The sequence below is a fragment of the Alternaria novae-zelandiae genome (assembly GCF_023758075.1).
Source record: "Alternaria novae-zelandiae strain BMP 2774 chromosome Unknown scaffold_11, whole genome shotgun sequence".
In the NCBI taxonomy this organism is placed as follows: Eukaryota; Fungi; Ascomycota; class Dothideomycetes; order Pleosporales; family Pleosporaceae; genus Alternaria; species Alternaria novae-zelandiae.
Window position 1 is genome coordinate 1,098,932 of NW_026056971.1, and position 24,073 is coordinate 1,123,004.

General features: G+C 45.9%; 5 protein-coding genes across 5 annotated transcripts; 2 read left to right on the forward strand and 3 right to left on the reverse strand.

Annotated features, from left to right (window-relative positions):
- Positions 1-3,365: 3,365 nt before the first annotated feature.
- Positions 3,366-5,071, reverse strand: J4E88_006128 (uncharacterized protein; the record flags this gene model as incomplete). Its single annotated transcript, XM_049399758.1, has 3 exons — positions 3,366-4,428; positions 4,478-4,905; positions 4,964-5,071. The coding sequence occupies 3 exons, from the start codon at positions 5,069-5,071 to the stop codon at positions 3,366-3,368; spliced, it is 1,599 nt and encodes a 532-aa protein (XP_049254771.1).
- A 522-nt stretch (positions 5,072-5,593) lies between these two features.
- J4E88_006129 (uncharacterized protein) lies at positions 5,594-6,217 on the forward strand (the record flags this gene model as incomplete). Its single annotated transcript, XM_049399759.1, has 1 exon — positions 5,594-6,217. One exon carries the CDS (start codon positions 5,594-5,596, stop codon positions 6,215-6,217), a length of 624 nt encoding a protein of 207 aa, XP_049254772.1.
- A 1,614-nt stretch (positions 6,218-7,831) lies between these two features.
- Positions 7,832-8,247, forward strand: J4E88_006130 (uncharacterized protein; the record flags this gene model as incomplete). The annotated part of the gene is made up of 2 exons (XM_049399760.1): positions 7,832-7,836; positions 7,920-8,247. 2 exons carry the CDS (start codon positions 7,832-7,834, stop codon positions 8,245-8,247), a joined length of 333 nt encoding a protein of 110 aa, XP_049254773.1.
- Positions 8,248-16,928: 8,681 nt separating this feature from the next.
- J4E88_006131 (uncharacterized protein) lies at positions 16,929-20,516 on the reverse strand (the record flags this gene model as incomplete). Its single annotated transcript, XM_049399761.1, has 4 exons — positions 16,929-18,413; positions 18,803-18,952; positions 19,015-20,059; positions 20,509-20,516. The coding sequence occupies 4 exons, from the start codon at positions 20,514-20,516 to the stop codon at positions 16,929-16,931; spliced, it is 2,688 nt and encodes an 895-aa protein (XP_049254774.1).
- A 1,924-nt stretch (positions 20,517-22,440) lies between these two features.
- On the reverse strand, positions 22,441-23,561 carry J4E88_006132 (uncharacterized protein; the record flags this gene model as incomplete). The annotated part of the gene is made up of 4 exons (XM_049399762.1): positions 22,441-22,506; positions 22,679-23,402; positions 23,449-23,534; positions 23,556-23,561. 4 exons carry the CDS (start codon positions 23,559-23,561, stop codon positions 22,441-22,443), a joined length of 882 nt encoding a protein of 293 aa, XP_049254775.1.
- Between the last annotated feature and the right edge of the window lie 512 nt (positions 23,562-24,073).

Genomic DNA, 24,073 nt, shown 5'->3' on the forward strand with positions numbered 1-24,073 from the left:
GAACATGATGATGTAGAGTCGACGAGGCGTTTCACGATGTGGGATATCGTATGATTTCTGCGCTGAGGGTAGCAAGTGCGAGTGTCATCGTGCTCGGGGTCTTGGAGGGTAGTCGGCGACCGAAACCTCGCACCGTCGGAATTACCACGGCGTTCCTTCATGATGGAATGAATTACTAACGTGGCCCGCTAGGTCAAGCTGGTGTGTGGGTGTCTAGATGGTTTCTAGAAGGACTCCGTGCGACGGACGGATGCGAGTGCCGGGTGGCGGCTACTGGCGCGAACTTCATCGATGTTCCATCACGGCGGCGACTGACTTCGATTTTTTGTCACTTCTTCTTACGAACGATTGTATACATTTGTTGAACAGCTTCACATTGCTGCATATTTCTTGCATACGCGGCCCGCTTATCTCAGATTATTCTCCGTGTCAGATCTGCATGCCGCAGCTACCTCGCCGACCAGAATGCCTGCAATGGGAGCGATACAATGCTTCTCGAAGATGAGCAAAAATGCCAAGTACTCAACGGACACCGACACACCGCAGCGCTGCGCCGAAGTGTTCATCTGCTCCGATTGATTGCGTGGTCGGTCTGCAAGCCAGTCGTCGAACGCGCAGCTCAAGATCCTCCTCATTTTTACTCTTCAAACTACTCCTCCAACCACGGCTTCGCCAAGTAAACCCTCGATCCATGCCATCCTACTAGACCCCCCAGTTCGACCGTCTGCAGCCACTCATGTAGCCTCTCCTGGACACATCAATCGCCTGAAGGGTGCATATCCATCTTGATGAAGCAGGAGATCAAACTACATATATCCTGAGTCCTGGCCACCTACTCAAAGCCTCCAACCCCATCTCACGCAGCCACGCAGCCAGCAATACACCTTTCTGAACTCCCATCCTTCCCCTCCTCCGCTTCATCTCAAACTCCTTGGTAACCGTAATCCCAACTTTAGCTCTCTCGCCGTATACCTCAGGCCACACATGTATAAACGCGACATGCTCCTCAACACCTACCCACCACTTATTGTTCTCCCTCACGCTGAACACATCGCCAAAAGCAGTCCGCGCGTGTTCGGGGAGGTCGAAGTGCAGCTTCAAGGACGGGAAGTTCTTATATGCCTTCAGAAAAGGGAGAATGTCGATGTTGGGTGTTGACCACGAGGACTCTCGGACCGTGATGCGTACGCTGCCTAAAGGAAGTATGGGAGGCTGGTCGGGATCAAGGAAGGCGGTGCTGGTTACAAGGGCGTCGAGCGAGATGGACATTGAGTGGTTTTGGCGATAAGTGGCTTCGTATTCTTCTCGTATTTGATGGCAGGTCTGTGTGATGCCCATATCGTAGCGTTTTATGGTGTTCCATTCTGGGGGTTCGTATAGAATGTCGTCTTTGTTCTCGTAATACAGCACGATCTGGTGTGCGGGCGTGTGCAGGTAGTTCGCGGTCGAGGAGAATGATGTGGTCTCTGAGTTGACGGGAGCGTCGTGGTTTCTACGTTTATTGGCGAGGTATGAATATATTTTGTTCCGAAGTTCTATGCTTCTTAGTGATGCACTTGATGATGACGGTTAGTGTGTACTTACCACCGGATAGGGATAGAAACCCAAGCCTGGGGCTTTCTACAGTGAGATTTTGGAGAGCTGCGTTGAGCTCCTGAATTGAAGCGACAGTAGCGGACTTTTGTGGCTGAGACATGTTATATGGTAAGCAGTTTGCTTGCCTCGGTGGGTAGAAGTTTTCAGGGTGGTTTGTAATTAACAAGACATCCGAGTTGAGCTGAAGGTTAGCGATAATTGAATAGCTCTCCACATGCATTAGTCGATATAGTGGTAGTGAACATTGCTTTCACTACACCTACTTTAGTTACACTAAACACAAGGCCTGCGCGTGCCGTCCATTTCACCTTTCAGCATTGGAAAGCTACACGAAACTCTCGATGAAAGGGCCTGTTCCCGTGGAAGCAGATCTTGGTCTTATACAGATCTGTCACCCCCTTGGATGTAAATACATACGAATGCCCTCATTCACTGTCGAGCTCCGCTGACGTCGCAGAATCTTCCGGAATTATATCGCCAAAGTGATAGAGGAGCGAACTGTACTTGCCACTATTCCTGTTGAGACCAACACGTTTACTCCATGCCATTGCTGCGATGAGATGCTTAGTCTTTTCATAGAAGTTGAAACCCATCCAGCTTTCCGCCCACTCTTTCTTGACCACGATTGTGGTCTTCAGACCTTCATTCGGACAACTGCTAATGGTGATCTGAGAAATGCAGTTTTTTGCGTAGACATTCCAGCGGGGGTTGCGATGGGTGTTGAGCAGCGAATTGAACAAGCTGTTCTGGCGAAAGTCATTGGTGTCCTCGTTGAGAAAGCGTACAATCAAGCGTGGCGCCCGAGCGATGATTTTGACCAATGGAAGTATGTTGACGGAAAGACGTGTTGCTAAAATCCTCGGCCTCAGCAAGATAATACTACCGACCGCATCGTCGTAGGTGCCATGTTGTGGGTCGACAAACGTGGAGATGTACTGATCGACCTGGTAATATGGAATTGCGATAGTGGTCGTTGTGAGGTAGATAGGCAAGAATTCATCGCGGATCTGTTTACAGGTTCGTGTGAGACCTAGGAGAGTACGATCTTGAGTGATATAGTCGATGTTGTTCTTAGTAAGGCCAGGGTCGTGCGAGAGCTTCACCAAGATGCTCTGCTCAGCTGCATACTCGTATATGTAGTTCCGGAGCTCTTTAGATCTGATTAGCAACTGTGAAATCTGGTTCCGAATTCTCAACTCACCCCCAGATAAGTCCAGAAAGCCGATAGCTCGACCTTGACAAGGCGATGCGGGCGTGGGCGCAACAGCTGCGCCAGAATCACTCTCGGTTTTTTGCATGGTATAAGTGGCTTGTCGTGTAGTAATTCCCAAGGCAATGGGCTCCTCGAAGTGACTGCGAAGTAGACCGAAGAGATCAGAGAACCGAAGTGAGTGAGAATAGCAAGAGTGGTCTTGGCGAACCACCTGACGCGGAAAGTGGGTCCACAACAAGTGAGGAAAGTGCGTTTGCGTTTGCGCGAGTGAGAGATTGATGTGAAAGCTAAGGTGATTCAGAATATCTCCACGGCAGCAGCATTGGGGCCTCTAGCACATAGTATTGCACTCATGGTTGGGATGGAACCAAGTAAAGCGTACCAGAATCAACGAAAGCGACCCAACCAAACCGTAGACATTCGATTAATGTGAAAGATCTATGAGACCGGCTCGATTTGATCTTGTACCGTAAGTCGTTTGAGACGTTTAGTATCTGCGTTAATACAGCCGTATCGTCGTCCAGATCGTCCTCGACGTATCATTCGTTCAAGATACTCAATATACCTCACCAAAGCCCTTTCTCTCGGCGTCTTGCATCTTGTCAATCTCTGTCTCGCCAATCTTCTTCTCTTCCTCCCCGGCTTCCCTATCCTCCTCACTGTTCTCGACAATCATGTTGCCTTTCAACGCTTCCGTGAGGATTGGTTCTCCTTCCTTCTCCTTCGCAAACGCGGCGTCATCGCTGGTGGCATCGCCGTCGCCCAGTCTATCAGTCCTGACGCCGTTACCCATGCCAGATTCTTCTTTCCAACTCTGCTCTGTCTGTTTGCGCTGTAGTTTGCGTTCTTTGGATTGTCTGCGCTGCGTAGAGCTTGCTCGGAGGAACTTGCGGTGTTGTATTTGTTGCATGCCCGGGAAGTAGTCGGAGTCATCAGAGAAGCCCTCGCCTGGTGTCTTGTGAGGTTGTAGATGGCGGAGGACAGCTGCAGTTCTCGGCTGCGCATGGCTGCCTGAGCGTGACATGGACGATGTTGCTTCCCCTTCGTCACTGCTTGTAGCGTCGTTGGACGCATCGTTTGGAGATGCTGGCGTTGGAGGCATTTCCGGCATAGTGGCACCCTTAGTACTCTGCTTCCGCGATAACTTCGCCGGCGAGGGCTCGTTGATAATGGAAGCGTGCTCGGTCTGCTGCGCTGCAACTGGGTGGTCCTCCTGCTCGCTTTCTACAGGCTCCATGTGTGAGACTGCTGGCGGGGGCAGCTGTTGCGATTGTCCCATGTACTCCATAGTGTTCTTGCGCATCGGTCGACGGGGGTAGTTGATCTTGTCATGGTCACATCCGTTGACGCATCCTCCCCATCGGCGCGTGGGTATGGTGGGGGACGCGGTGATGCCTCCTTGGCCCAGGCCAGTCAAAGGTGTGGCCCTGCTCGGCGTCGATGAGGTGGCGCTTTTTGTCTCTTCCTTCTCCTTCGCAGCACGGCGCTTGAGTTCCGACCATGTTCGTAACTCGTTTTGGAGGATATAGCGGCCGTTGTTCTCGCTTCGCTTCATAATTATGAATTCGCAGTGGTTGACGTTACGGAGATCTTCGAAGTACTCGACCGACCAGTGGTACCTGGAGTATGTTAGTTCTGGACTATTGACCCAATTGTTGTGCGCCTCACCATTTCATAAGGAAGACACGCGACATCAGCCCGTGTGTGACCAAGACGCAAACACTGGGAAAGTTGTCGTCCTGGAACGATCTCCACAAGCTCTCATTGAAGCCACTGACTCGATCGTACGCGTCAGCCGCACTCTCACCATCAGGTATACGGTAGAAGAAGTGCCCATAGTCGGCCCTCTCCTGCCACATGCGCTCCATCTCCGCTGAACATGGCTGGAAGTTGCCAAAGTCCTGCTCGCGTATCCGGGGCTCTTCGAAGACGGTTATCTTGTTGCGGGGAAAGGGCGATGGTGTTGGGTCGTCGGAGGTCAGGGTACGGAGTATGCCTTCGGTCGTCTCGCGCGTGCGACGGTAGGGGGAAGTGAAGAACTGGAGGGTATCGTCTGGCTTGAGCAGAGACCGTAGCTGTCGTCCTGCCTCTTCTGCCTACAATCATATGAGTTAGTCATGTCTCATCTCAAGTCGGATGGGACTGGCGGCGCACCTGAGTCCAGCCATGCTGGGTTAGTTTCACTCTATGGTCGGGAATGAACTGGTGGATGTCGCGATTCTTGTTTCCCTCTGACTGGGCATGGCGGATCAATATGATCATCTGCGAGGGAGTGAGCCATTGGCCTTGGTGGTATTAATAAAGTGGACCTACGCGGGGTTTCCCCATGGTGAAGAGAGTGGGATGTGTGTATGGTGTGGGTTTTGGAAGATGATGTACGTGTAGTTGATATTAAGCTGTACAGCAAGGTGTCTTCGAGGCAGGAAGGGAATATGTACAGCTGCGCAGGGAAAGTGCGATCAAGGGCGTTTCATGTGCAGCTGCAAGCCCAACGATAGCGGCGACTTCGCTGGCGCGAGTGGCTCGTTCGGCCGCCCGTAGCGCCCCCGAGGTGTTCGCCGCAAATGCTAGCGCGTCATCCCTCGCGACTGTTTCTTGGCCGCCATCTTCACCACTTTTTCTGCATTGCGCGACAGCACACGTACACGCTGCTACTGCCCACGTTATGTTTTTGGAGTCGCATCACTCCGGGCAACCACATACGACGTCATAAACAAATTATAGCCCCCCTGCCAGCTTATCTACTGGCCAGCGCTCCGCATCTACCTCTGTGGACTCACCACAATGTCTGAACCCATCCCCGAATCAATACCAACCTCCGCCGACCCGCGCTCGCAGCGCCCAACGAAGAAGCGCGCGCTTACTCCCCGCTCAGCGCAAGCCTCAGAAGTCGAGGCTCTCTTCGCAAAACCTGATCGCGATATCTACATCCCAGGCTCCAGTGCACTAGCCAAATCCTCTCTACCCCCAGAAATCGTCGCCAATGTACAAGGTTCCAGTGCAGGCGCGGGAAGTGGCGAGTTTCACGTCTACAAGGCCAGTCGGAGGCGCGAGTACGAGAGGCTGAGGATGATGGACGAGGAGGTGAAGAAGGAGGAAGACGAAAAGGAGTTCGCCAAGCGAAAAGGGGAGCTGGAAAAGAAAGACAATGAGAAGACGGAGAAGAATCGACTGAAGAGGGAGAAGGCGCGACAGCGGAAAGAGAAAGCCAAGAAGGGTGGAAAGGGCGGAGCAGGCAGCGAGAGGGATGGGACACCAGTTGCAGAGGACGGCAAGACGAAGAAGAAATTGGCGCCGAATGCGAATGTGCCAAAGACTGGCACCGACGAGGACGCAGATGGCAACAACGAAGGCGGAGAGGTCAAGAATGCGGAAGAGATTGGACTAGTCATCGAAGACGACGACTGAGCGGCGTACACACAGTTCGGAAGAACGGTTGCATGAGTTGAACAGTAATCATTTTAATTCAGCACAGCTCCATCAAGAGCTGATGGAGATACTCTTCACATATGGGTCAAAAGGTGCGATGACATGGATTTTTCACAAGCCTGGTGCTAACGCTCAATACGAAAGTCTTGTTACCGTTGTCGCGAGACGTTACACAACACTCTATCCTATGCGACCCTCCACAGCAGCCGCGTCTTCTTCATATATCGCCCGTCGACTGTTGTCAGAAGCATTTGCATCAAACATCTGCAATCAGGGCTATGTTGCTTGTCAAGGATTAGCGGCACAACAGGAGAATTATGCAGGTGCGGCCCGGCAAAGTTCGCGGCTTTTCCCATTCCAACCAACCATGATTGCTGGCCACCGTAGGACCTTGACGGCTGCATCTGTCTGGTTCACTGGCTCATTGCGACCGCATTTCATCTACTATCCAAAACATCCATATACTTCTTTTTCATCTACCGATCAGGTTTTCTGCGACAAATGGTCGGGGCTGCCTACCGGAGTCGAACTCCGATGAGATGCGAGAATGCGGGGAGTTTAGCGCTGCCCCTCATGTCAATTTACCTCATGTTCGATCTTGATTAGTCTTTTCGAGTCTCGCCAGATTTTCTTTTGCTGCCCAAACAATGACGTTGTCGTCAATTGACATACCAGGTGTCTCTGAATACGCCGACTTGCCGATATCCTCTGGAGACCCACACAAACTGCTCCTGCTAAGTTCTGCATGAGCTCACGACTGACCGTCGTGGCGGAGACCCGAGCCGCACTGTACGCCATCATTTAAGCGTCAGAAGAACGACTTTATACTGCTTGCCATTCAAAAGTCAAAGAATCGTCCCGAGATCGGCTAAACAGCCTGGCCGCCTCTATCTAAGAGAGACGCGTCCTCGATCTTAGTACCCAAAGCAAACAATCTCGATTTCATCCCCGTCTGGTTGCATGCAGTATCTATCGGCAATTGAGCACCATTGCTTTCATACAGCTCTACCTGCAGGTCTCTTGCAAGTCCGATCCAACGCGACATCAGAGGCCTCAGGCCACACGCTCAAGATCACCACTACCATTGGATCGTATAGATGAGCTGTTTCAAAACATACCCTCACAGCGGTTGTACAACCCGTCCCTACCCTGAATCCAAAGCTTAATTAGACAACGGACCCGGCCACAAGCAACCGATAAATTGGCCACTGTGCTACTCTCCATAAACACCCTGGCGCGACGCTCTCTGCACAACGTGTACGCAACGTCATATCCTCTCAACATACTCGATCGGCCCCAAACCTCCGCGAGTGAAAGAATTCTCCGAACTCTGGGCTTTGGTAGCCAGGCAAATATGGCGTTGCTGCGTCGTTATACGGGATATTAGGGTTCATCAACGTGGGCTTGAGAGCGGAGGAACAGGGAAGGAAAGTAATCTACGCTGACGCATGGTAGCCAGGTACGCGTATGCTCTGGAAGATGTGCAGACTGGGGGTGAGCAGGAGTATAAGAGAACCTCGTGTCAGAAGTTTAAATCGACATCAACGAACAGCTTCCACTTTACTCACTCACTGAACTATACATCCGCACACTATGAAGTTCACCACCGTCCTCCTCATGGCCGCTGGGTACATCTCCCTTACCAAGCCACTTCCTCAACACCCCAACTAACACCCCCCAGCGCCCTCGCCGCCCCCATCGTCGAACGCCAAGCCACTCCCTCAATGCCCGTCGGCATCCCGCCCTTCCCCACTGGTCCCCGCCCCACCGGTCCCATGCCAACACCTCCAGGAGGTTTCCCCGCATTCCCTACTGGCGCTCCTCCCTTCCCAACCGGTGGCTTCCCTGGCTTCCCTAGCTTCTCAGGCGGTGCGCCTCCCTTCCCAACTGGTGGCTTCCCCAGCTTCCCAGGTGGTGTTCCTCCCATGCCGACTGGAGGGTTCCCTGGTCGGCCTAGTAGAGGACCAATGCCGAGGCCTACGAGGAGTGTGCCGGGCTTTTGTGAGTAGATTGTGTTCTTGGAGAGTGTTGGTTCTGTTGCTGATTGTTTGTAGCGCCTATGCCTATGCCTACGCCTGTTGGGCCTCCGGCGTAGATGATCAGAGAGATGTTAGGGCGGAGACTTGGGGTATGGGTTCAACCTCGGCGGAAGAACGTTGTTAAGTTCGCTGTATATAGTGCGACCGGAATATGATCGCAACTGGGTTCGTAGCGAATCGTACTCTTGCGTCATCGTGGGGCGCGTTGTTATCATTCCAATTCGATATCCTCAACCGTCCATTCGCCGACTTTGTCACCGGGCTGGATTTCGCTTACGAACTGTGCGATGTCTTCGTGTTGCTGGAGAGCAGGTATCCATGCCGTGCAGATGTGCTGATATCTTCCGTTGGGCTGAGACCGAACAACAACGGGCAGGATGCATCCAAGTACCAGCCAAATCTCATCTTCTTTTCTTACATTGCATCGCGGTATCAGACCGAGATGTTTTGTGTTCGTTTTGATGCAAAGTCTGCTATGCAGACACTTTAAGACATCTCGGAGCGCGGACCAAGCGGGCTGGTTATCGTTCTTGAGGGGGTCTAGTAGATCCAGGACTTTCGATCCCCCATAGCCCAGGTCCCGACTCGCGTGTTCTGGAGCATTTCCAATTTTCCATAGATGCGACAATCCAGTCTGTATAGACTGGTGCTCGTGAGTTTGATCTTTCATTCCGCCACGAATGGCACGAAAGAAGTCAAGGGGTAGGCCTATGCTGGTGTCTCCTAGATATGGCTGTATGTACTCACCGATTTGGGATCTCCAGAAGTCAGCCACCGTCTTTCTTGCATTGGGAACGAGGCATTGGCGCACCCAATACACTTTCACACCTCGGATGCGTAGTCTCATACTCCTCATATCGACAGAGTTCAAAGAACATTTAGTGTGCATCAACACATCAGTTTTCTGTCGAATGATTGTACGTCCAGCAGGGTGATTTCCCATCCACATCTCTGGGATCCACGTTGGGTTGGAAGTCTCATCATCTCGATAGCTTACAATCAAGAAATTGAGGCTCTGGTGCTGGCTAATATGATATGCGGCTGCATCTGCCATTACCTGTTCTGCCGTCTTATTGTAGTCGACTGTAATCCGCCCTTCTTTGTAGTCTTTAGCTAAGTGCATAAGGGCGTACAGGCGATCTTGACCTCTGGATACTTCCATACGAGCACTCCTGGAAAGGAGAACAAAAAGTGACCGTCTTTCTCTTCGATCGCCGTGGACGGCGAACATCTCCCTACTGATCGGACTGCATATAGTTCCTTTCAAATCATGCAAACTCTTATCGTCCCAAGAGCTGTAATGAGTGTCAAACCGAGCGAACACGTCGCCTATGGCTTGCTGAAAGCTTGTAACAGCCATACCGTCAAAAGCAGCATTCATGCAGTGTAGCATTAATTTTCGTGCGTTAAGGACCTCTTGTTGTCTGCGAATATAGAGATGACGACATCAGCTGATATTCGCTCTTACATGCAATCATGCACACACTTACATCCATACACGATTCCAGTAGCTATTCTGAAGCATTGAGACGAGCGAGGCCCAAAAAAGGGCATCATCGCCCAGACCACGATTCACCGCCTGCGGGTTGATTTTAAATGCATTCAGAGCTGCTACGGCCGCATTCTGGTCGTCGAAAGACGGTTCATTGATCCAGATCCGCACACAGGAAGCGTTGTGATAGATAGTCCGCATCATGGCGACCTGTCCTGCTCGTTCCTCGAGTTTATTCTGATCGATACATATCGCATCGATCCATATCCTCAATGGCTCCGGTCTTGCAAAGTCGCGCAAATATTCCAATGCTCTGGTCAGATTCCAGGCCGTCGGTATAGCGGCGCCATCAACGACGACCTGATCGGTCTGCGTGGCATCACCCCACATGTACGAGAGCGCATCGTACGCGAAGTCACTGTCAACGTTCGCGATGATGAACTTGCCTAGCAATGGGTCTGAACGTTGACCAGGCTGGAGTTCGAGGATGCGGATGCAGCGGGGTTCGAGAGGCTCGTAGGGAAAGCGGGGCAGTGGGTCTGCGCTTGCGTCTCCTGAGCGAAGCTGGCAGTAGCGTCGGCCCTCCTCTTCGGAGTTGTCGTGAATCATTTCGCAGGGTCGGTGCGATCAAATATGAATATGGCTCGACGTCAAAGTGTAAGATAAGTAGAATGCGTGTCGAAGATGCAAGGAAAGAGATAGCTGGCCTGTCAGCATGTGGGCAGGTGTGCGGGGTCAAGCTGATGATGATGATAATAATATTAGTTTAACGCCGATATTGTAACCTCCTAGAGGGCATTCTAGCGGGCACCGCTAAGAAGTTACAGTAGTAATACACTACCTTGTAGGCCTATTCTAGAGTTTATATACATGTTAAAGAGAAGAAAAAGGCCTCTAGGTGCCTCTTATACCTATTATATTTAGTAGCAATACTACCTTTTAGTAGTATTAAAGCAGCTTACTGCTGTATTAAATATAGATAAATAAAAAATAGCAAATGTAAAATAATAAGAAAATAGTAAATAAAGGTAGGTAATAGTAGCTTTTAGACTGCTAGTACTCTACTAAAAAATACTAAGAAATTTAGCAAGTCTTAGTAAAATTTAAGTAAATTTATAGTATAATTGCACTACTATAGTAGTTTATTACCTTAATAAAGAATATAAATTTATTAGGCTAGCCTATTAATTCTTTAAAGTACTTAAGCCTCTTGTTCTATGTACTAGAGAGAGCGTTAAGGTAGAGAGGCTAGAGTTAAAATTTTGCTTAGATTCTTCTACAAAAGATAATATATTTAGAGGTCTTAGCTCTACTATAGATATATTCTAGAGTTACATCTTTATAGTTAAACCTTTAGTAATACTAGGTAAAGTCTCTATATTTAGAGTAGATTATTAAGGCCTTAGCTAGTACGCGCTAGAGTAAAGTTAGTATAGTTAGTAGCTGTCTAGTAGCGTATAATAGTTGCTATTATAAGTACTAAGTAGATAGTTTGTCTCTCTTAGTATTCTACTAGCTTTAGTAGGCTTATTTTAGTAGGCTCTAACTAATTAATTTAATGCCTAAATACGTAGAGTTATTAGCTTAACTATATAGTAGATATAGGTCTTTAGCTTTATTATTTACTATTTAGTCTACTAATTTATTTCTAAGAATACTAGTATATCTAGGTGCCTACTATACTTATATATTATAGGTATTTATAATACTATATATCTGTAAGAAAGCCTATTAGAATAATACTAGTGCTTATTCTTAGATACTCTAAATAATAGAAGTACTATTAATACAGAGTATAATCTTCTAGTAGCTAAGTAGAGCAAGATAGACTACGTATATAAGACCTCTATAAGCCTTTATTACTTCTGCGTTAAATACGTAAGAGAGAGAATATAATAAGCTCTAGCTAGTTATTAATTTAGTCTAGCCTTAGTAAATAGTATATTTATAGATTATAGCTCTTTAACCTTTAATTTATTACTTAGAGCTATCTAAGAAGATAGTTACTATTATTAGACTAAGAGCCTTCTACTATACTATAAAAGCAGCTATAGCTTTAGTTTTAGCCTAGCTAAGAGTAGAGTCTTCTTGTAAGCCTAGTAAGAAATATTAGGTATTAGTTAAGGTTAGCCTAGAGATAGTAGGTAGAAGCTAAGCTATCTGTTAGACTTTAGATTAAGAGCGTTAGCAACCTCTAGCGCTTCTATCTTATTAAATAGAGAGTAGCGTAATTCTATTTGCTAGTAGATAAGAACTATCTACACTTAGCAGGTGCACTAATTATTAAAGCTTAATCTCTTTTAGAGCTACTACTATAGATAGTATAGCAGCCTCTCTTAGTATAATAGCGTTTAGTATAGTTTACTACGCTAGTAGTATAGCTCTTATAGTAGTTATTATAGTGTAGTCTATTATAGCTAGGTACTACCTAATATAGGTACTAACTTTAGGCTTCTAAAAGGCTCTAATAATTTGTAGATTCTTTATTCTCTCTTTATACTAAGCTTTAGCTTTATAAAATAATAATAGTATAACGTAAGTTATAACTACTTTATAAAGAGACGTAGTAGGTAGGCTATAGACAGTATTTATAAGACTTTAAAGATAGTAAGAGATCTTTTAAGTAACTACTACTTATTTAGTAATATAAGTTTTAAAGGTTAGCTTTCTATTAAACTAAACCTCTAGCTAGTAAAGAGTAGCTTAGCTACTATTTACCTTAGAAAGAATAGCGTAAATTTCTTAATTATTAAGCTAGATAGAGAGAGAAAGTAGGCTTTGTTTTCTTATTAGGTAAATTAGCTTAGTCTTCTTAGAGGCGAACGTAACTTTATTTACTACTCTCTATTTATTAATAAACTTTAAATTAGAGGCTAGTAACGTAGTGCTCTTGTCTAGAGAATAGGTAGTTCTATAGATATAGATATTATTAGCATACCTAAAGCGCAATTATTAGTTCTAGTTTAAAAGTTTAGCTAAATAGAGAGTATAAAGAACTAGTAATAGTAGTAATTCTTAGAGTGTTCTACAGCGTACAGAGTAGGCTAGAGTAGTAGCGTTACCTAGCCTTACGCAGATAGTTCTGTTAGATAAAAACTTTTAAATAAGCTTCTAGAGAATTAAGAGCTAGCTCTAGTCTTTAAGTTATTAAAGAAACTAATTCTTAAGTAGTGTATTAAATACCTCTTAAACGTCTATAGTAGCTATAAACACGTACTTATACCTAGACTAGGCTATCTCTATGTTATAGACAAAAGACGTAACTAGGTTTATAGCTAAGCGCTTAGGTAGCGTACCTCTATACTAAGAGCTAAGAATGTTATATACTATAGTAATGTAGGCTATCTACCTTGCAATAATTTAGTTAAGACTTTTACCTATATATAATATAAGAGCAATAGGTCTTATAGAGTAGAGAGAAAATTTATTTTTCTTTCTAACCTTAGAGATTATAGCTATCTTAGCGTTACTCTATATATCTCTATAGTAACTCTTAGTAAAATATTCTTAGTAAATAGCGTATATAAAGAATTAAACGTATAACTAGCTAGCCTTAAGCAGCCTAACAGTAACTCTATTAGGCCTAGGTAAGGTACTAGAGACACTAATTATACTCTTTTTAACTTCTTCTATAGAAATATAAGTATTCTAGAGTAAGTACTTATTAGGTGTCTTATCTATAAGAGGTAGAGGCTTAGAGAGGTTATCTTCTACTAAAAAGTAGTCTAGTATAGCTTTCTATAGAGCTTTAGCCTTCTCTAAAAGTGTAGTAAAAGTTTAGCTATTAATAATTAGTAAAGTGTCTATTTAGTTATATATTATCTTATACTACCTAACTAGCCTATAAAGGTTCTAGTTAGAGGCATAGAAATTAATGCAGTGTTGCTAATACTCTCTCTTAGCCTTTCTAACTCTAGTAAGAAAAGCTCTAGTAGTGTTAGAGAGTAGCTCGCTATTAGAAGCTTTATTTCTAATATAGGCTCTATGCAATACCTAGCACTTATCTATCTACTAGAGCACTAAGTAGCTAGACTCTTAGGCTAGTTTGCTAGCAACTTTAATAGCGTTATTTATAGCTTTAGTAACATCTACTATACTATCTTTAATTTATTATACTATTAGGTTTTAGCTAATAGGCCTAAGGCTAATAAGATTTAGTTTAACTAGCCTAGCAAACTAGAGTAAGTTATAGTTAGAAACGCAATAGTAATACTATTCTAAGACTTATTAGCTGTAGCTAGGTAAAACTATTACTAAAGTGTTATAGTTAGATTCTAAATATAGAGCAGCCTACACTAAAGTTCTAGCAAAGAGAATATTTAAGAAGAAAACGTTAATAATATACCTAGCGCGATAAGTAGGCTCTCTAGACTCTTTAATAAAAGAAATATTATTTTAATTTACCTAGTAGGCAACCTCTAATCTACTATGCGTAGTAATAGAGCCTAGTTTAAAGAGTTTATATTAAGCGTTTAGGTTCTCTTTAATAAGATAATTAGAAGAGAAAGTAAGTAAAACTAAGTAGTGTAATATTGTGTTGTCTAAAGGTTATTAGTAGAAATTTAAAATAGAATACCTATTAACCTCTATCTACAAGAGGTCTCTACTAAGATAGAGATAAATAATGTTAGCTTTAAGACTAGAGACTTTTTAGATATATATTAGAACCTATAGGTAGTTATATTTCTAGGTCTTAGAGTTATTCTAGCTAATTACTAAAGAGAGCATATAGTAGCCTAGATAGGTAGATATCTAGGTACTAGTTATAGTAAAAGGTTCTTAAATGTAAATAATATTAATTTTAGCGTTCTAAGTAAGTTAAAGAGTAGAAATATAGCAGAGTAAGCTTCTAGCTACGTTAGACTAGTAGATTTAAAGCTAGCTATTATAGTTCTATAGGCAATCGCTATTATTATTTAAAGGTCGTCTTAATATAAGTTTAAATTAGTACTTATTTTAGTGTCTGCATATTCTATTAAGAAAGAGTTAGTATGCTTAGAGTCTTTTAGCCTAACGCTTTTAGTAGAGAGTTAATAAAGGCTAAAGTCTTATATTAGCGCTGCTAATTATTGTAGCCTAGAAGATTCTAGCGCTTTAGACTTACTTATTAATTTCTGCCTAGGCGCTGTACTCTTAGAATAGCCTCTCTTATTAGTAGCTACTACAGTAGTGCTTTATACTAGAGGCCTAGGCATATTACTTATAGTAAAGTTAATAGGTGTTTCTTTAGAGGCGTCTATTAGTAGATTTATAGTAGCTATAGTAGCTACTAATATTATATATTAACTAAACTACCTTATAGTTAACAGTATTCTTTTTATAGAGCGTACTATACGCCTATTTACTTGCGTTAGAGCTGTAGAATAATTAAGGTAAGTAGCCTTATAGAGGCTATAGTAGTTAGAGCATCTTAGTATATTCTAGCAGCGTTTAACTAAGCCTTTATATATAGCTAAAGGCTTACTATACCTAGAATAGTAGGCTGCTCTTATATAGTTTATAATCTTACAATACTCTTAGTAGCTAGAGTTATATAGCAAAATAGGTAGATTCTTTTAAATTTTCTTTAAATAGTTACTCTAGCTAAATAGGCAGAAAGCGCGTACTAGAGTAGAAAATAAAATAATCTAGGTTGTTCTTCTATTCTTCTAGAGGCTGTGCTATAATAGTTAGACGCTTATAAGTTACACTCTAGTCTATAAGAGTGCTTTATTATAAACTTTATTAAGTTAGGTAGAAATAAGGCTACCTATAATTAATCTATAGTTACTATTAACACCTTAGACTATATAATTAACCTAGCGCTTAGAAAGTCTAGCGTTCTTGCTATCTACTACCTAAATTATTAGTTTACGCAGTACTTAATTTATAAGATAAGATTTAATATCTTTATTATAGAGCGTAATAGCCTAACCTGTTTTTATAGCTTTAGCCTAAGATATATTAAATAAAGTAATTCTGTTTCTAATAGCCTTAATAATAGCCTTATATATAGTAAATAGAGAGGCATATTATATTTATATAGCTAGCCTAAGAGTAATAAGAATATAATTATCTATAGGTAGTAAATAGGCTATAGAGCGTAGCGCTAGCTTTGCTATTAGTGCTGCTTTTATCTTAGCAGCGCCCCTTTATAAAGGTATAGAATTTTTTAAAGTCTTTGCTATATCTACCTAAAAGTAGTAGAATAGGCTAGTAGAGGTTTTAGTATTACTTCTAGAGGCTAGCAAGAAGTTAAATAATAAGTAAATAGCTTTTAATACCTATTTCTAAAGTTCTCTAGCAATAGAGAGCTAGGTAGAGTTAGTAAAATAATCTAGACAGCTATTAATAGCTGTAGCTAAGTCTTAAATAATATTATAGTAAGTTCTTATAGCCTTTTAGTCTGCCTAAATACGCTAATAAACAGCGTCTAAGATAGCTTAGTATCTTAATAGCGTACCTTTACTAATAAAAGCTACAGCGTAGTTAAGTTTACGCTATTATCTCTTATTAGAGGCACGTAAATTTCTATAAGCTAAGCTCTTAAAGTTGTCTTATTAAGTTTAAAGAGGCTACACTAAGTATAGTAAACTCTTAGGCGTTACTATATTAGCTATTCTAAACTATTTACGCGTAAGCGTAGATATTTAGTTAGCTAAGGTAGTTAGAGGCTACTACTACAGGTTAATTAGTATAAAAATATTAGTAAAAAGTTAGGGTTCTAGATTTCTAAAAAGTTAGTGTTTAGTAAGCGTGCGGAGTTAAGCGAAGCCACGCCTAGCACGCTAACCTAGGAGAAAACTAAACACCCTAGAGCCTACGTTAATGTTAGGTTACCTACTTTGCAGATTTTTGTGCTAATGTAGTCTGCAGGCCTGTTTAGTTTCTTCCTTGTATAAGGTGCCTAGTGAGACAAGGCTGGGAGACAAGAAAAAGGATTTCTAGCGGGTGCGGCAAATCTTGTATCTACTACATACAACTTAACAAATAGATCGACCACCGGTAAAGTTGAAGCGCGGCTCTTGATATAGCTTTTGCCAAGTCGACTTTGCCGCACGTAGTCAATGATTTGGAAGGGCACGGATGACGACTTTCACGGATACTAGTCTCGCATCATTGTGAATACGCTGATACAGGTGCGAATCGTAAGACTATCTAATTGTAATACCACTGCGCTCTAAGAATCGTGGATGCCGTTCTCGCTGCCGTTCTCGCTGCCGTCCTCGCTGCCGTCCTCGCTGCCGTTCTCGCTGCTCGGACGACTACCAAGACTCTGCCAAACACCTGGCCGATGGAACATAGACCTGACCGACATCTCGACCTGGAACTTCCCGTCAACTGTAGGCCTAATCTTCGCATCTTCATGCCCCTCTATCACCTCACCCTCCCCAGTGTCAGAAGTATCCTCATCGCCTTCCTCATCGTCGCCGTCGATAAATGTAATACCGTTTTCTTCAAACAGTTTCTTGAGCACGGTTTTCCGTACATCATCCTCTTCCAAACTCTTGTCGTCTTGTCCGTGGTACTTCCGCCCTAGGTGTTTTTGCACTAGCTCTGTACCTCTGAGCGATGCCACTGAGCCGTAATGGTCAAGGAAGAAATTACGGCGGCGACAGCGTCCGCAGTGGTCATTGCTGTGATACTTGTCCCTTATGCACTCATCGCGCAGGCCTCCTAACAGTAGATCTCGGTTGCGTTCGCGGTATATCTCGTTCATGCGATTGTGAGCAGGGATTTGGCAGAGCACGCCGCTATCTTTCTTGTCGTCGAAATCCCAGTTCTCGTAGAATTTATAGAGCTGGGGAACGTTATAACCAACCAGCTGCCAAGCTACCGTGTGGTATGTGCGAGCCATTTGCTGAGCCAGACATTTGTCGCCAAGCCAGGCTTTACACATGTTGTATTGCGGGGTGAACTCGTGTGACGAACGCTTGTGGATGACTCTCTGGATGCAAGTCCATACCTTTCGAAGCTGCGGTGCGAGATCTGGATCGTCGAGATCGATCTTTTTCTGCTTGGCTGCATCTTCGGAAGCTATCTTGAGGATGTATAAGCCTAGCCCGGGTGTGGGCTTTGGCATGAGCTTCGCCAGGACAGGGTCTCCGGCTAGTTCCGATAATATCTCTTTCCATATGTCTCCACAGATTCGGTACATCGAAATCCAGTCGAAGTAGACGTTCTGCATCTCGCCCTCTATAAATAGAGACAGATCGCGAAGCAGCACAGGAGAGCCATCTGCCGGACCATCCTCGAACAGTCGCACCACCCGACGAGTGTCAATCTCACTTTCAACCCAATCCGGTGATGCGCCCAACTGGCGTGCTAGTTGCCCTTGTTTGGTTTTGTCGCACAGCAAGACATTGAGGTTACTGGCAAGCTCGTTCACGGACTCGTTGGTGTGGTCGCTCCATCCTGTCATCCTACTCTGCAGAATCGGACTCAATAAGCTCGTTTCTTGAAACATTCGACTTGATTTGTGGAAACGGTATTTCCCACTGCTGTCTATGCGGGGCATCTTGCTGCCAAAGGCAAGATTAATCTTACGGTATGACTCGTCAAGGGTTTTGGGTATGCCGCCGTAGAAGATGTGATTTGGATCCTGAGAGTAGAGGAGGTATTCCATGTCAGGCCAAGTAGGGTCGTTTGGATAAAGTAGTTTACCCTAGTGGTTGATATTAGTACCGATTGACGATTACTCAAGGCCACTGTGTGGAGTTTTGGAAACTCTAGAACAATTAGGCAGGACTGAGCTTTACGTACCGCAGTATAGAGGTGGCCCAAGACGCACGCAAGGCCACTCTGCCCCTCAAGATGCCAGCCGCAAATATGTAGTTGGAAGTAGACATCGTACTTGATCAAACCGCAACGTATTGGGTTATATTTGAGTGCAGGGATGTCAGAATGTTCCATAAGCTGGTGATAGATGTCCATGGTGTCCCTGCACCGAGAGCGTTCATCTCCAGATGGAGTATGAGGACCAAATAGCTCCGGGAACGGGGCTTCCCATCCATCAAACGCCGGCCATTCATTCAGCTCGTCGTTTAGTGTTACCCGAGCATGAGTGAACGAATTGTTGAAGCCTTTGCCTTCACCCATACGATTATCCTTGATGTCCTGGATGTCGAGAAGCGTCTGGATGCCAAATGTGACCCAAATGGGGATGGCTTTATCTGTGAACATGATCTTCATGCCGCGGGTTACCTAGATGGTGGTGTACAAAGTCAGCGTGTTTCTCTTGCATTTCATACACCAAGATCTCTTACCTCATCTTGAGCCCAAAATCGTTGGTGTGCTGAGGTGTACACCCGGAACCCTTTGGCAAGCTCGAACGTCCTCCTAATCTGTGGCACTGAATCCGCACCAATCGCCTGAAGCTCGTCCTCGTTGGCGTCAAGATAGGGGAATTTCTTGATGCGGTTCACACAGAATCGCAGACCTGTGTAGGCAGGCCAAAAGCACCAGTTGGCGTGAATCTTATCGTACTCGTCCTCATTGAACTGAATACTAACATCTGAGGGGACCACTACCTTGTGGATCTTGACATCATCCGGCAATGGGTGGTAGTGATGATATAAGAGCGCAGGAAGGGACCAGACAGGAAACTTTGATACTGGGTATCTGGATGGGCGCTTGAGATTAAGGTCGAATTCGCTCTCAGCACGCCTGACAAGATCTATCGCAGTGTTTGTGAGCAGAGCCGACGCCATAAGGTCCCTGTTGAAGTCCTGTGTCTTGAACCAGGAATCTTGTACCACGTCCTGAATCTCGTGGATTCCTGCGAGAAACGAATGTATTGCGAAGAAAAACTCCTCTTCGGCCTCTTCTTCGCTCTGCTCGATATCCGCTGTGACAACCGGCGGCAAAGTGGCTTGCTGTTCAACATTCTCTTTTGGCGACGTGTCCGCTACTTCCTCCACCGTCAGCTTTTTGAACCGATTGTCGACACCATTGGACTTCTCCGGTTTAATGGCTCTGGCGACAGGAACCAAAGGGCGCAGAATTTCCTGGACTCTGGACAGTATGTTTATGAAGTGATTATGCCCTTCATCTTCAAGTTTAGCAGATTTGTACCAAGCTTGTGCCTCTTTCCTAGCTTTTATAGCTCTGCCGAACACTGTCAGGAGCGGAGATGGCACTTTGACTTTCTTGGCTTGTTTGGCAATAGCCTCGGCAATAGGTATGAAGTCGACGGTCCGGATGTGATATGCAGAGGGCTGGTTTTTGGCAGCCTCTTTGGCAGCCTCCTTGGCCTTCTTCCTATCTTTGCCTTTTAGGCGTTGTGACTCTACCGGCACCGATGCTGGTCCACTATTGAGGCTAAACCCGATTTTTTTTGAGGCTTCGACTAGCCAGCCGGCAATGTATTCTGTCGTCGTATAAGTCACACTAACCTATTGAATTGAAGCCATCAAGAAAAACGCACCTGTATCCTTCTTGTATTGGCGATAAGTTGTCGAAAGAAACCCAGAATCTAGAGTCGTCGACATCTTAAAAAGATGTGTGAGAAAGAACAGCGCGGGTGGGAAAAGAGTCGTGGAACATCAATCGTTGAAGCTGCTGTTTCAGATGAGGGGGCAGCGGGACTTCGGATGGACCTAGCGTTAAGTGGAGCTCCTGGCATGCTACATAATTCGCTCGCTTAGTGGACACTCCCTAGGTAAGGAGCTTTCCTGTTATGGATCCGGCATTTAGAAGAGATCTGCGCATCGTGGTAGCCAGTTGTTCGAATTGGTAATGCTTTTGATTAGTGGGGATACAAATGCATGAGCGTGGTATGGGTGCAGGAGGTTTTGAGTCGTTTCGGCGAAAAGTCATGGCAGTACCACAGGATGGGCAAGGGCATTAGAATCGAGCAGCGAATTGAAGTCTTCGGGTTTAATCAGGCACTAGATGCGACAGGTGCTAATTGAATAAGTACTTAGAGCCATGTCTCATAAGAAGAATGTTGGTGATGCAGGAAGAGCTGGCGCCGTTAGCATCCATGAATGTCTGTGGGGGTGCGGGGTTAGGTAGGCGACCTCGGGAAGCTCGGGAATGCAAGGCAACCTTAGAATACGCCGGCCTCAACATACTTCAACACTATCTAGATAGCCGATTTCTCAGCCCGAGACACCTTCCTCCAAGACATTACTACACATTCTTCCAAATCGTGTCGTGTAGCATCGTGATCGAAAGTCTCCATTCAGATCTGCGCAATGGCTTCGGCGAAGATCTCCACGCATTGGTTTGCCGCAGCTAGCTAGATTGGGCAGTAGGCACAGTTTACTTCTCTGTCTTTCGCGCTCGAGCCCGAGGGGTCTTTTCGCGAGGGAACTTTGGTTGTGTACATTGGGGGAGTAGGCACAGTTTACTCGAGGAACCTCTTACCCGTCTTTACTGAGATGCCCTAACATGCAGTTAAATGAATGGTTTGTACAGCACATGAGCTGCTCTTCTAGTTCGCGAACAGCTTATATCAACCCAAGGGCTCTTTCTTTGATGTATTCGGAAAGCGATTTGGGTGTCTTATCCTGATGTTTAATAGCTGTACACTATGAGAAGTAGAAAAGCTTCAATAGCTAAGTTCACTCATTTGTGGAGGCGCAACGTGGCTCACGCTGACGCACCTTCAAACCAGCGTTGTTGCATACACACGCATGGTCAAATATGCTTGGGACAGGGAAGTAAGTGACACAAGACACAAAAGATGAGCAGACACCCAAAGTATCATTCAGACCGTCATACTTCACTATCACAACGCTATGCCAGAAATACCAAAGTCCGGGAACGCCTTCCCATTTTGCCTCACCTACTTGGGCCACGCCCTCTCCCTCTGCCCCGCCCTCCTCTAGCAGCTTTATAAGGCCTCGGGACTGGTGATCCATCACTCCTTCTCTTCTCACCGATACGTGACGAGTACCTTTCCTCTCTCTTCATGTTTTCGCAAGCTTCTTCCTGTTCACGGGTCCCCGTAGAATGGTTGTGGACCTCACACCACTGCTGCCGTACTGCCCCATCGCCTCCCGTAGTAAATGGATCGCGAACGTAGCAAATGCCGAAGAGAAGTTTGGCGACTGCGCGGACCCTTGACTTGACACTTGGGTGCGTGTTCATGAACATGTCCCAACTGCCATAGTGCTGCGTTCCCCAGAGGAAACTGTATAGTATCACTATCCAGCGACAAAGTGGGGCATGCGTTGGGAGGTACTCAAAAGCGCGGACGACGTTTTCTATGCTAGGCAGCTCTCCGGTCTCGTGGTAGTTCGTGTTCTGGAAGCGAAGCAAAACAGTATAAGCCGAGTGGTACTCCTTACGCAGATACGTGACTATGTAAAGAGTGAAGAGGTTCTGGTAGTATTGGTCGAGAGTCAAGCGGTGTTTGCCAAACGGCTCGACCCTGCCGTGTTTATCCAAGAGGCTGTACATCGCAAAGATGACGGATTTGACCTTGGGGTTACTGTAATCTTGAAAGAGATTGATCTGCTCAGCGAATTCCATCATATCCAGGCCAGGATCCCCGCTTATTGGAGTATGAACGTTATTCTCTTCATCGTTGAACCGCCTTCCATTGGCCGCCGTCATTCTCGATACTAGCGATCCTGGTGTGGTGTTCATCAATGGTGGCGTATATAACGTTTCATCTCGGTGATGGATGTTCCGTGTATCGAGCCTGAGTGCCGCTGGACCTGTTGGTGTGCTCGGAGGGGGTTTTACGGCGGCGGGAAGGTCGCAATGTTGATGCCTGAGCCGGCAGTTTTGGCAAGTGTGACCGAAATCTATGTGGGCTAGGTTCCCAAGCTGCGGCAAGTAGACTCTGCACTGATGGCCATATTCCGCACACTGACTGCATCCTCCACCGTCAGCCGCCTTGCCATGGTAATGTTGAATCGCTCGCGCATGAGCGATTTCAAACTTCCGCGCATAAGTCAGACGATCCCAATCGCCTACTGGATAGTGATAACCGAATTCATCATCGGAGGGCGGATCCAAGACGTATGCGGCAAAGTCTTCGATGTGCTTGACCGGGTCTGGTCTAGATGGTGTTGCGGCGTCGCTATCCGTCATCCGCCTTGCGCGCTTTCTGGATATATTTGGGCCGGACTTCAATTCCATCAGCGCCCACGGGTATGTCTTTCGGAGACTGCTTTCCAGCTCAGGATTCTCGCTAATTTCAGTCTCTTCAACCTCGATGATCATTTGCTTGACTCCTCTGGGCTTCTCTGTCGCATGAGCCTCACGAGCTCTGTCCTCTTCGGCTTTGGTTTTGGGTGTTACTATAGTGACGCCGGGGTAGTCGTCTTGTAACCGTTGGCGCAACTCTGTTGTCAGATCTTCTTCGCTTACAGTGAAGCTGACATCTTTGACACACGGTGGGATGCTGGACTTCCTGAATGTCTCCCATGACGGAGTCTGGAGTCCATTATCCGGCTCAGGGAGGTCAGCAGCAGTATCCTGCGTCTGTGAGCCCAGAACAGAGTCGCGGTCATCGATGTGAACACCTTCGTCAACTTCGGCCAAGTCTTTCTTGCGCTGATCAGGCTCCTTTGCCAACTCCTTCAAAAACGCGGCCGAAGCGGCAACAAAGTCCAACACCATATTCTCCGGGCTGACGTCACAGCTTCCCAGCGAATCTCCATTCTCGTCTCTAAGCTGAAGTTCCAGCTTTTGATATCTGAACATGTTAGTTCTGGGGTAGGAAATGTGATGGGTATACCCACAATCTTGGCTGCTCGCTAGGCGCATTGCTATGCTCGACAGCGCGAATGGCGCGTAGGATTTCGCACTCTTTCGCCGTCAAAGCGAACTGATAGGTTGGCTCATTCACGGCCATGCTGAATGACAGCGGGCCCTAAGGTGGGGTTGATGTTGATCCCTGGATGTTGCTTGTCTTAGACTTTGTTGCGCCTAGACGTTGCTTGTTTTAGATTCAGACGAGTACTTGATGGACCGCGAAAAATCGTTCTCGCACAACCGAGACCCAACGTGGGGTACGGAGGACCACAATCTGGTCTGCACGAGAAACTGGAATTGCCAGTGTAAAACAATGTCTTGTACAGGCCGTCAAACCGTCGGATGTTCCTCGGGCGGTAGAGACGAGTGTGTATCGGCAAGTCGCGTCTCTAGGTGCCCGTGGTTGCTTCTGCTGGCTTCCCGCGCCAATCAGGAAGTTTCCTGGACAATCGGTCGTTGACGGAAGAATAATGCTGCATCAGACAGGCGCAAGCTGATGGAGATCCAGCGATAGCATCAGCAGATGCAATGAAGGGGCAAAAGGTTGGATGAGCTGATGGTCAAAGGGTTGGAACGCGTCTTCGAGAGGAGTTCGCGAACCTTCCGAGGTTT